Consider the following 12,348-nt stretch of genomic DNA (forward strand, 5'->3'; position numbering starts at 1 on the left):
TACATGGCATCTTGGTGGTGGGTATGTATGTAACCTGCCTGAGGTACTGAGGATTTATTTCTCCTTTTTCTGAACACTTGTGGGGGAAGCAGTTATTTTAGTATACGTATATTCAAATAAAAATAATTCCAAATATGTGAATGCTGCATCAAACATGCTTAAGTTCTTATCTTTCTATAAAGAAAAAAAAACATTTTACTTTTCAAGTAAACCATTTATTTTATACACACATTTTTACAAATGCCAATTAGACAGAACTTCTATGTACACTGTTAATACATCCAAAAACTTTCAAAATATTCTTCTCTGTTATTCAGAATCCATAAAGAATGTTTCAAAGTCTTGATCTAAGTCTGAAACAAGGGCATCCACAAAGTCTTCCACGGATGGTTGCTTCTGTAGCATACCTAGGAAATATCAAAGGGAGATACTCAAAATTAACAGAATGTTTCTTCTAAATACCTGATAAAAAAATAACCATAACTGAAAGAACAATAAGCCCCACCACAGTGAATTGCCCTTACAAAGCTGTCCAGAACCTGTGCCCTGAAACATGGAATGGGTGAATTGAATTGGAAATGCCAAATTATCAACAATTAGCACTTTATTCCCCAAACAGTAATAAGGAATACAATCTACTATTTTCAAAAGAAATGTTAAGAAAATATAAGTCTTTCCTTCCTCTTGAACTATCCATTCTTCCTCCATATATTTATCTGGCAATTTTCTAGAGACATGCAGTATTCAGGTCCAAATCTGAAAAGCATGTGTTGGATTTGCTGTCATTCCTCCATCCCTCTCCCCAGATTTCTATGGCTGTTCATCTCATGGCAGTAACTCTGGACAGCATACAAAGTTTAAAACAACAATTTAAATAATCCAAATTGTAAATGATGAAATCGCAAACAGCAAGTCCAATTTATAGCAACGCAACATTAACCAGCAGAGATCAAACGTCTGGAGGAAGAGATGGGTTTTTAACACCATGTGTTGTGAAAAACTAAGACTGTCGGGGCCATCCATTGTTTTCAGAGACATGTTCTTCTACAGAACTACCACAAAGAAGGCATGACTCCTAAGTCCAACAAGATGACATTGTCTCATGGAAGGGACATGGAGCAGGCCTTACCTGTTAAATCGGGTGGGCAGGTGGCGACCTGCTAATAGATGTTTAAAAGAAGCTATGCCTTTTCTGGGCTTAAAAATATACATTAGATTGAAAGAGACAATAAAGAATACTTTTAGGAATACCATACAAGTCTGCAATCCTCATTCATGTTCACAAGGTGAACAAACTACCTCAATAGTTCTTTTGTGCTCATCAGTCACTTTTGTATTCAATCTACATTCCTTCAGCAGTAATTCATTTTTAACCTATCCGTTCTTGTTTTACCATGCACACTTCACCCCACTGCATTCAACATTTCTCTTGACATATTCCACTCTTCTATATGACTAAGTGGGCAGAAGTACATTCTTATAGACAACTATTTTCATTTCTTCTGGCAAACATTCATTCTTTTCTACAGACTACATACCACCCACATCTGCACATCAGTTTTTTTCATCTGTTTCTCGTCTTCCATAAACGTTCCCGCCAAAGGACACAGGTTCATTTATTCACTGTAGTTTCCTGCCATTTATAATTTGCAATACTTCGCCCCATTTCAAGCAAAGCTACTATGCTCCTTGATATATTTCTAATCCGATATAGAGAGTCCTCAACTTATGACAATTAAGCCCAAAAGCTTGTAAGCCGCCCTGAGTCTTCGGAGAAGGGCGGGATATAAATGGAATTAAAATAAAAATAAAAAAATAAAAAAAATTTCCATGCTAAGCAAGACAGTTAAGTGAGTTCTGCCCCATTTTATGACCTTTTCTTGTCACAATTATTAAGCAAATCACTGCAGTTGTTTAGTGAATCATGTGATTGTTAAGGCTTCCCCCCCCCCCCCCCCGACTTTGCTTATCAGAAGCTGGCTGGGAAGGTTACAAAGGGTGATCATATGATCCCGGGACAGTGAGACATTCATAAATACATGCCAAGTTGCCAAGCACCTCAATTTCAATAAATAAATAATTTGAACTCAAAGCGATACTGCAGCAGTCCAAAGTGTGAAAACTGGTCATATGTCACTTTTCAGTGCTGCCGTAACTTCGATCACTTCGGGAAAGGGCGATATACAAATCCAATTAAATAAATAAACAAATAGTTGTAAGTCAAGGACTACCTGTATATTCTTCCTTCTGTCATGCCCTAATTAAGGAGGAATATTGCAGGTATGTACCCAGGATACAAACGGAAAGCACTTCCCAGAAATATTTTTTTTAATTTTATTTTAATTCCATTTATATCCCGCCCTTCTCCGAAGACTCAGGGCGGCTTACAAGCTTAGCAGTAGCCTTCATTCTATGTATATGCCTGCTTATTAGGGCTTTCACACACACCCCAAGCGGCATTATTACAAAGTCAGCTTAATTGCCCCCAACAATCTGGGTCCTCATTTTACCTACCTCGGAAGGATGGAAGGCTGAGTCAACCTTGAGCCTGGTGGGACTCGAACCTGCACTAATTGCAGGCAGCTGGTGTTACTTAAGGAGGCATTAGCCCACTGCTCCACCAATATCTCATTGTATATTAATATCTCATTGTATATTAATATAATTAAGACTGCAAATAATTTCATCTTTAATACTATGATCAATGTATAATTAATATAGTCATACTGTTAAATAATTGGACGGTATAATTTCTGCTACTTCTCTTTCAATCCTTTTTGACGCCTCAGTCAAACATTTATGTTCTAGTAAGAGGGAGGAGAGCCAGCTGGTGTAGTGGTTAAAGACCCTGGGCAAGAAAATGGGAGCCAAAAGTTCTAGTTCCACGCTAGGCACAATGCCCACAGGGTGACCTTGGGCCAGTCACCATCTCCCAGTCCTAGGTATGTGGCAATGGCAAACAACTTCTGAAATCTCACCAGGAAAGCCGCAGGGCCTAGTCCAGTTGTTTGCCAGGAATCAAGATAGGTATGGAGACACGCCTGTCCCTACACCCCTCCCCTGCCCTCCCCCAGAAAAGGTAAGAGAGAAAATGGCCCTGCCACTCAATGATGTTTATCTTCACTGATTCCACCACTTTTTGTATGTTGGGTGGGCAAAGGTCACATACAGAACAAATTCCCTCAAGTTACTGGCATGAGGTTTTGATACACAAAATAACTTAGAAAGAACATTTCTGGGACTGCCTTTTGTGGGGAAAAAAGAGGGCTTTTCCCTAAAAAAAAAAACCAGGCTAGCAGGATCAGCAAAGACACTCTCAGAACAGATCATCCAACCTGAAGGCTGTAGCATCTCTTTTCTTTGCCTTAATTGCTACCTGGCTTGGAAGCATTTTTAGTCACGCCAAGTGTGGGCAGAGCTTATTCAAAACAGCCTTCACACTAATGCTGCCGGTGTCTATCCTCATCTCAGTGATACCAAAATGGTGAATGGTGTGTTGTGACATCATGATGCAATCTCCATTCTTTTATACTTGTTTAAATTGTACATAAGAGGCATAATTTGCATTGAGACATGTATTTTGTCACTTGCTTCCTGCACGTACCTATGACTAATACATAACACATAACACTAAGAAAAGGTAGCTTGCAGAATATTGTTCTCAAATTTTGTTGCGTCCAGAGATAGCATTTCCCAAGTGTAATTTTAAGTTTAACTTAATTTAAATTGCTTTTCTGCTTTTCTAGCAGAGAATGCTGGGCAAAGATGCACTGGTCTTTCTGGTTTAAACAATCAATGATGATTCAGAACATCTGCTCTTTTATATATAGAAGGAAAAGACACAGCCTAACACACACAAGCATGCCTTTCTTATGTCATTAACATTTTAAAAGTTACATTAGGAAAATTCCAATATTGTTTAACATTAGAGAAACAAACTTTATAAAAACATTGCTTCTCTCTGATGTGAATCATTCCTTTAGAACTGCCAACATAAATATAACTTTAGTACACAATTTAGAGTAGTAGTACCTAGTAAATCGCTCAATATGGCTCGGATATTTGGTTTTCTTTCTCCTTTTCTTCTTCTCCTAATAGTAATACTACAGAATACTTTTAGCCAAACTGAAATATTCCACTGAAGCTTTAATATATATCTGCAACAGTCAACTATCTTGAATATGCATTTTTGTGTGTATAATAGTAGTTCCCAAAAAGAAAAAAAGAAACATTGGGGTGAGGATCTCCATGCAACTTGAAGCCTATAACATCCTGAAGATGTTTTAAAGGATAAATAGTAAAAATAAAATAAATGTAGCTAAATATTTTTTACTTTTAAACATTATTTTGGAAATTGGAATATATGTATTATTTTTTCTATTCTAGAATCAATTGGAGGAAAAGCCTTTGGACAAGCACAATGATAAATGTCCTCCTGTGCCACCCAAAAAAGCCATTAAATTCAGATCAACACTCAGACTCAAATCCCACCTCAGCTTGCAAGTTTAGAAGTAAAAGCCATCTCCAATATGGGAATAAAAAGGTCACTGAATGTACCATCTCCCCAAACCACCCCCAGCCCTTGAACATACCAAACTTAATGGATAGCTCATCTATCATTCTTGTTTTGACCCTCTGGGGCTTTTTTAAAATATATATATATATATATATAAAGTACTATTTTCAGGGCTTTTTTCCTCATAGAATGCTCAGAGTGGAGTTCCAGCACCTTTTTTGGATAGAACCTTGTAGGGTAGGCAAGGCGGGTTGTATGACATGTGTGAGTTCCGGCACCTTTTTCTTTTACAAAAAAAGCACTGACTATTTTATTATATGTTTTATCAAACCTAAAATGATACAATGAGGTCAAAGACTGAAAACCTACAGTACCCAAGAGCCATATTAACAAAATCCTTTTTCTCACGAAAAGAACTAAGTATTTCCCTCAAATACAAACTAAGGGCAAGACCATATCACCAGATCTTGGGGGGAGAAGGGAGAAGGTATTCTTCATGTTTCCTGTCTGAGCCCCAAGGATGAAATGACTGCAACAACATACTCCTTTTTGAGATATGTTGTAAATGGTGGGTGGTGCTGGATTTAAAAACAGAGCTGCCACTTATATTTTTGTAAGCTAATGTATTTGTGCTAATCGTTTCCAAATCTATAGTAATTCATCCCAAATCTACAGGAACTCTAGGGATCACTTTCACTGAAGTCCACTTCCACATTAAAACATTAATGGTTAACCATGCCTTTCCTGCCCCCACCCCCCGACCCCCGAGCTTCAACCACCTGCAAATTGCATTCATCAAACATTGCAGTAAAAGGCTGCTATCTCATTATTTGGAAATTTTGTAATTATGCTGGTTCCACTACTTTGGTTAAGTTACTACTTACTGCTGCTTAATTGCTAAGCTAAAATATCCATGACATCTTCTAAATGACACATACCTTTTAAGTAAACATTGAACTAACCTGCACTTACTAAGTAACATTCTGGGTATCAAAATATCCACCAGTAATTGACTATAGAGTATAGAAGTAAAGAGCTATGCCCAACAAATAGCCACATTTTATTTTATTTCTGAATTTATATCCCTTGTCCTGGCTTCACTGTGGTAAAAGGCATTATGTTCCCGCCCTTGATAAGGAAGGGAAAAACAATTACACTAATTATGGCACTAATACCGAATACCATAAAAAATGAGAAAAATTAGAATGATGCTAGAAAATTACAGTATGCTATTCCTAACAACAACAACCGAAAGCATCTAAAGATTGTCTCTGAAGAATAAGAATCGATGGCTATAACTTATGTTCATAAGGTTTTTTAAAAAAATACATAATAGAAATCATGTTGAATTACAAACCACAGCCATTCCTAAAAGTTACTGAGGGAAAGTACTGTCAGAAGCAATAAAAGGGTAACAATATTTATATTACCTTGAACCATGAGCATTGGTTCTTTGCCACCACCGTGTGCCAGCATTTCTTTCCGATAACGTTCACCCATTGCTCTGAAGGAAGAGATAGCATTATGGTTCCCATTATCTGCAATCACAACCAGTTCAATTTCATGTCACACCTCTCTCCAGGTTCCTCACTAAACTATCAAGAAACAAAATATCTAATTATTTAGATTTTACATTCAAAAAACACACTTAACCAAAGCACAAGAGCACTCACTAAATAAATTTATAGAGCACAGTAAGCAAATTATAACAATTTAGTGGTGCCCTGGAAACATCCAGAATAAATTAATGAAGAGCAATGGCAGCTCTCAGTGTTCCTGACCAGTTGACATGATTATAACTGATGGCAGTTGTACTTGAAGAAGAAACGAAGCATCACAGATTGTGCACTTTGGGCCCATGGGATTAATGAGGAGTGGATAGCTCACACATGGAACTTGATATGGGCATTATATATAGGTGAGCCAACATGTTTATTTATTTATTTATTTATTTGTTTTATATACCGCCCTTCTCCCGGAGGACTCAGGGCGGTGTACAGAGCAATAAAGTAAGAATACAATAAAGCAATAAAGTGAGAAAATTTTAAAACCCAAATCCATCAGGCCAGGCCGGCTTGTTGGAATAGATAAGTTTTTAGATCACGCCGGAAGGAGCGAATGTCGGGGGCCATCCGGATTTCAGCTGGTAAGCGGTTCCAAAGGATTGGCGCACCCACCGAGAATGCTCTCACCCTGGGGGTCACCAGCCGACATTCTCTGACCGGTGGCACCCTGAGGAGGCCCTCTCTGTGGGAGTGCACAGGACGGAGGGATGTTGACGCTGGCAGTAGGTGCTCCCGTAGGTAATCCGGACCCACGCCATGTAGGGCTTTGTATGTCATCACTAGCACCTTGAATTTCACCTGGAAGGCAACTGGAAGCCAGTGCAGCTCACGGAGCAGAGGTGTAATATGGGAGTATCGGGAGACCCCCAAAAGCACTCGTGCAGCTGCACTCTGCACCAGCTGAAGCTTCCGAGTGGTTCTCAAGGGAAGCCCCATGTAAAGAGTGTTGCAGTAGTCAAGACGAGAGGTCACAAGTGCATGGGTGACTGTACGCAAGGCATCCAGGTCCAGATAGGGTCGCAGCTGGCGCACCAGACGAACCTTGGCGAAGGCCCCTCTAGTCACAGCTCCTATATGATCTTCTAAGGAGAGCTGTGAATCTAAGAGGACACCCAGATTGCGAGCCTTATCTACGGGGGGTAATAACTCGCCCCCGATATTTAGAGATGGAATACTCTGAATATCCTGACATGCCAGTATGTACAGCCATTCAGTCTTGTCCGGGTTGAGTTGAAGCCTGTTCCTCCCCATCCATTCCCGGACCGCTTCCAGGCAACGGGACATCACGTCGAGGGCATCACTGATGTGGTTTGGGGTCGAGATGAAAAGCTGGGTGTCATCAGCATACTGATGATAACCCACTCCAAAACCACGGATGATCTCACCTAGCGGCTTCATATAGATGTTAAACAGGAGAGGTGAGAGGACCGACCCCTGAGGAACTCCATAAATGAGAGGCCTCGGGGTCGATCTCTGGCCACCCGCCGACACCCACTGTGAACTCTCCAGAAGGTAGGAGGAGAACCACTGAAGAACAGTGCCTCCCACTCCCAATCTCCTGAGACGCCGCAGTAAGATACCATGGTCGATGGTATCAAAAGCCGCAGAGAGGTCTAATAGGACTAGGACAGAGGAATGACCCCTGTCCCGAGCCCGCCAGAGATCATTCATCAGAGCGACCAATGCCGTTTCCGTGCTGTGTCCGGGCCTGAAACCCGATTGGTATGGGTCTAGATAATCAGTATCTTCAAGGAACAGAGGAAGCTGATGCGCCACTACGCTCTCAACAACCTTCGCAAGAAAGTGAAGGTTGGAGACCGGGCGAAAGTTGTTTAAAACAGCTGGGTCCAGGGAAGGCTTTTTGAGGAGGGGTCTCACCACCGCTTCTTTCAAGGCTGTGGGGAAACTGCCCTCTTTTAATGAAGCAGTTACCACTGCATGGATACAGCCTCGTGTCCCATCCCGAGCCGCATAAACCAGCCAGGAGGGGCACGGGTCCAATAAGGATGTAGTGGAGCTTAGCTTCCTCATGATCCTTTCTACCTCGTCCAGAGTCACAGGATCGATGTTATCTGGACAGGTTAAGTATCTGTACTGTACAAGAGATAAAATGATATTATCATATGGAAAAGTCCTCCTGCTCAGTACAGGAATCCAAATCAAAGCATCTCAGGTGGCTGAGAAGCCTTCATTAATTCTCTGGGAGTTTGTTTCCACTCTGCTCTTACTGTTCAGAAGTTTTTTCTAATCCACTTTTCTGCAATTTTAATACATTATACTGTGTCTTAGACTCTGGAAGTTGAAGAAGAGGTCCTGACCACCTTCTAGATGACATCCTTTCATATATCTTCCTCATTAGTCAAGTCTAAATATATTCATGTCCTTCAATCATCCTTGCAAGCTTCACTTTCCAGTTCTCTGATCATCCTTGTTGCTTCCTCTGAATATGGTTCCAGTTTGTTTGAATTCTTCTTAAAAGTACATTACCCAGAACTGGCATCTGGCCCTCTCAATTCCTGGCAAATAGATGGGGAAGAAATGGAGGTAGTGACAGATTTTATTTTCCTGGGCTCCAAGATCACTGCAGATGGGGACTGTAGCCAAGAAATTAAAAGACGCTTGCTCCTGGGGAGGAAAGCCATGACAAATCTAGACAGCACACTAAAAAGCAGAGACATCACCCTGTCAACAAAAGTGCGTATAGTCAAGGCTATGGTCTTCCCAGTTGCAATGTATGGCAGTGAAAGTTGGACCATAAGAAAGGCTGAGCGCCAAAGAATTGAGGCCTTTGAACTATGGTGCTGGAGAAGACTCCTGCGAGTCCCTTGGACTGCAAGGCGATCAAACCGGTCAGTCCTAGAGGAGATCAATCCTGACTGCTCTTTAGAAGGCCAGATCCTGAAGCTAAAACTCAAATACTTTGGCCACCTAATGAGAAGGAAGGACTCACTGGAGAAAAGCCTAATGCTGGGAAAGATCGAGGGCAATAGAAAAAAGGGACGACAGAGAATGAGGTGGCTGGATGGAGTCACTGAAGCAGTAGGCGTGAGCTTAAATGGACTCCAGAAGATGGTAGAGGACAGAAAGGCCTGGAGGAATGTTGTCCATAGGGTCGCGATGGGTCGGACACGACTTCGCAGCTAACAACAACAACCCAGAACTGAACATCAGATTTAAGCTGTAACTTGATCATGAAAGAATATAGTAGAACTATAACTTCTCATGCTTTGGAAACTATGCATTATACTTCTATTGATGCACCTTCAAATTATATTTGCTTTCATTTGCAGCTACAATATGCTGCTGATTTGTATTCAGTGTGCAATCACTGAACAGACCAAGGCTTCTTCCCCTCAGGAACTACAAATCAAACCAGGTATCTTTTCTTAGTAAGGGAACTGCTGATGGCTATCACAAATCCTTAATCTTTTAACTTTTAAAAGTAAAGGCAATGTCCTTAACTGCCTGCTCCATTGTACGCTGCATAATTACAAAGTTTATTTCTATTTACAGCAGGAAAAACAGACAGAACTGATTAAGCCACTGTGTCCCCTACTTTAAGAAGGCCAACTTGAGCACAGATGCAGTGATAGATCTTCTCTATGGCTGCCCCATTCTTCAGAACACATAACTCCACGCGACCTAAAAACATATCTGTTTAAGCAATCCGGTCTGGTCTGACGGGTTCTGTTGTAATTATTGTTTTAAGGTAACTATCTTCTGCATTTAGGCAAAACTAGGGTTTAATTTGTTTTCAATATCTGTATTTGTGCATTCTGTTATTTATGTCACTGTTCACCGCCCTGAGTCCTCAGGGAGAAGGGCGGTATACAAATCAAATAAATAAATAAAATATGCTTGGCCCCTTCCTTCCCTGCATTCCATAAGAAACTAAAGAGAATTTTATTCCTTTGGTTCTGGGTTACCTTTATAGGTATATCCATTTATTGTTTTTGTTCTTTTTGTAAACTTTCCAGAATCTCCGTGGACCGGACGATCAAAAAATATTTTAAATAAACTGCCGATGATTAAATTTGCATCATTCAAAATAGCACAAATGAGATTTTCAGTTTAATTCATTTCTCAGCAGATGTGCACAGCAGAAGAATCCTATCACATCCTATATGTCTGCATACACCAGCTGAAGTTCCAAAGTGTTTTTCTTCTTAGATTTCTCCCGTATCCAGAGGCATAATGCATCTGGGCATGTATATAAACCAATGCCACAATAGGTCCCCATCTCAACTCAACTTACAATAAATGCTTTACTCCTGGGTTTGATAAAAAATATTGTAACAAGAAAAATAAGAGCAGTATAGATGAAACAGTTCAATGATATCTGGAGGTTAATCAACATTTCTCTTTTAAAAAGTGCAGTGGTCTGCATTTTACTTCATACCTGTTGAATGGATCCTGTGCAAAGCACTGCTTCCATACCATAGATGATACAGCCCTAGACATGAGATAGGAATAGTACTTAGCACCATAACCCACAAGATGGCTGAATCGGAGTTGCCAGGCCTGCACAAGAAACAGAGTTTAAAAGGAGGAAATGGTAAATCTCAATTGTTTTTTGTTCTGAAACTAAAGTAACCATTTATAAGTCACACATATGTGCATACTGTATGCCAGTCACTCTTAAACTAATTATTTTTATACAAAAATCGCTTTGCAAGTTAGAGATGCCATTGTGTTTTTATCTTCTTTGCAGATAAATGAAATGCTGCAAATACAAAAAACTTACAGTAGAGGTAGATCTTTGCTACCATTCAAAGAACAACCTCCTACTTATCCAAATACAAACATGGAAATAAATTATTGTCAGCCCTTCAAAGTAGGCCAGGTCAGGGAAGACACCTCTCAAGGATTATGGAAATTCTATTTTATCACTAAGGGATGTGGTGGCTCAGTGGGTTAGGACGCTGAGCTTGTCGATCAGAAGGTCGGCAGTTTGGCGGGTAGAATCCTGAGTGCTGCGTAGCAGAGTGAGCGCCTGTTACTCGTCCCAGCTTCTGCCAACCTAGCAGTTCGAAAGCACGTAAAAAAAAGCAAGTACAAAAATAGGGACCACTACGGTGGGAAGGTAACAGCGTTACGTGCGCCTTTGGCGTCTAGTCATGCCGGCCACATGACCACAGAGACGTCCTCAGACAAGCGCTGGCTCTTCAGCTTTGAAACGGAGATGAGCACCGGCCCCTAGAGTTGGAAACGACTAGCACGCATGTGCGGGGGAACCTTTACCTTTATCACTGTAGGTTATAAAACCAGAATCTTGAAAACGTGCCAGAGTTTTCCTCTACTTCCTCTTATAGAAAACGAAATCATGGCTTCCTTCTTTCCCAGGACTGAATTAGTACTTTCTCTTACAGGAAATCTTTCTATTCCTCTACAAATGTCTATCTGTTAATTTTAATAATTTTAATATTGTCTGTAATGGATTAATTCTCTGTTTCTCTTTTAAATACTGCTAATACCATTTCTGAGCAGGGTTTAAAAAGCCAGTAAGATATTTCTAGGACAGTGTCTCTCAACGTTGGTAATTTTAAGATGTGTGTTCATGCTGGCTGGAGATTCTGGGAGTTGAAGTCAATACAACTTAATGTTGACAAGATTGAAAAACACTGCTGTAGGGGAAAAAGGTCAACTTGTTCGTATTTATGATGGTTGCAGTGTCTTCAGGTCACCTTTTGCAACTTTCTGACAAGCAAAGTCAATAGGGAAGCCAAATTCACTTAACAACTACGTTACTAACTTAACAACTGCAATGATTCATTTAACAATTGTGGCAAGAAAGGCCATAAAATGGAGCAAACTCATTTAACAAATGTCTCACTTAGCAACATAAATTTTGGACTCAATTGTGGTCGTAGGTTGAGGACTACCTGCACACACCTATTGTATGCACCAGTACTAGCTAATTAATCAGGTTTTCTTTTTGTAAAATAGAAAAATAGTTAATCAAAAGATTGTTATTTTGATGGAATGCAGCACCATCCCATTATTTGGAAGTTATTCTCAATATTTCCAAATAAACTAGCACTCTATTCTGTCATGAAATTCTATCATTTTTCTCAAATAGGCATTGGTCTTGTTTTTATAAAATGCTTGTTCTTATAAAATAAAGTGTTCCTTATGTTCTACCAACAAACAACTATTCTTTCTATAATTGCTTGCAGGCTGCCTGCAACATAAAATGAAGACATTAAATAAGAAGCATATTTTAGCTTTCAAATTAAAATCAGCATTTTTTCTCCCCACGTAACTTTC

The 12,348-nt window shown here is 40.0% G+C and overlaps 1 protein-coding gene across 1 annotated transcript in view; it reads right to left on the reverse strand.

Moving 5' to 3' along the window:
* Positions 1–204: 204 nt before the first annotated feature.
* Positions 205–12,348, reverse strand: part of MIPEP (mitochondrial intermediate peptidase) — an 83,087-nt gene continuing 70,943 nt past the window's right edge. Inside the window, exons 17-19 of the mRNA XM_081326610.1 lie at positions 10,481–10,602; positions 5,947–6,020; positions 205–407 (exon numbers count right to left, since the gene is read on the reverse strand). Coding sequence (XP_081182736.1) covers positions 310–407; positions 5,947–6,020; positions 10,481–10,602 — 294 coding nt within the window. The 3' untranslated portion in view covers positions 205–309. The remainder of the gene's footprint in view (positions 408–5,946; positions 6,021–10,480; positions 10,603–12,348) is intronic.

This window comes from Vipera berus (genome assembly GCF_964194415.1).
Source record: "Vipera berus genome assembly, chromosome: 4".
NCBI classification, from domain to species: Eukaryota; Metazoa; Chordata; class Lepidosauria; order Squamata; family Viperidae; genus Vipera; species Vipera berus.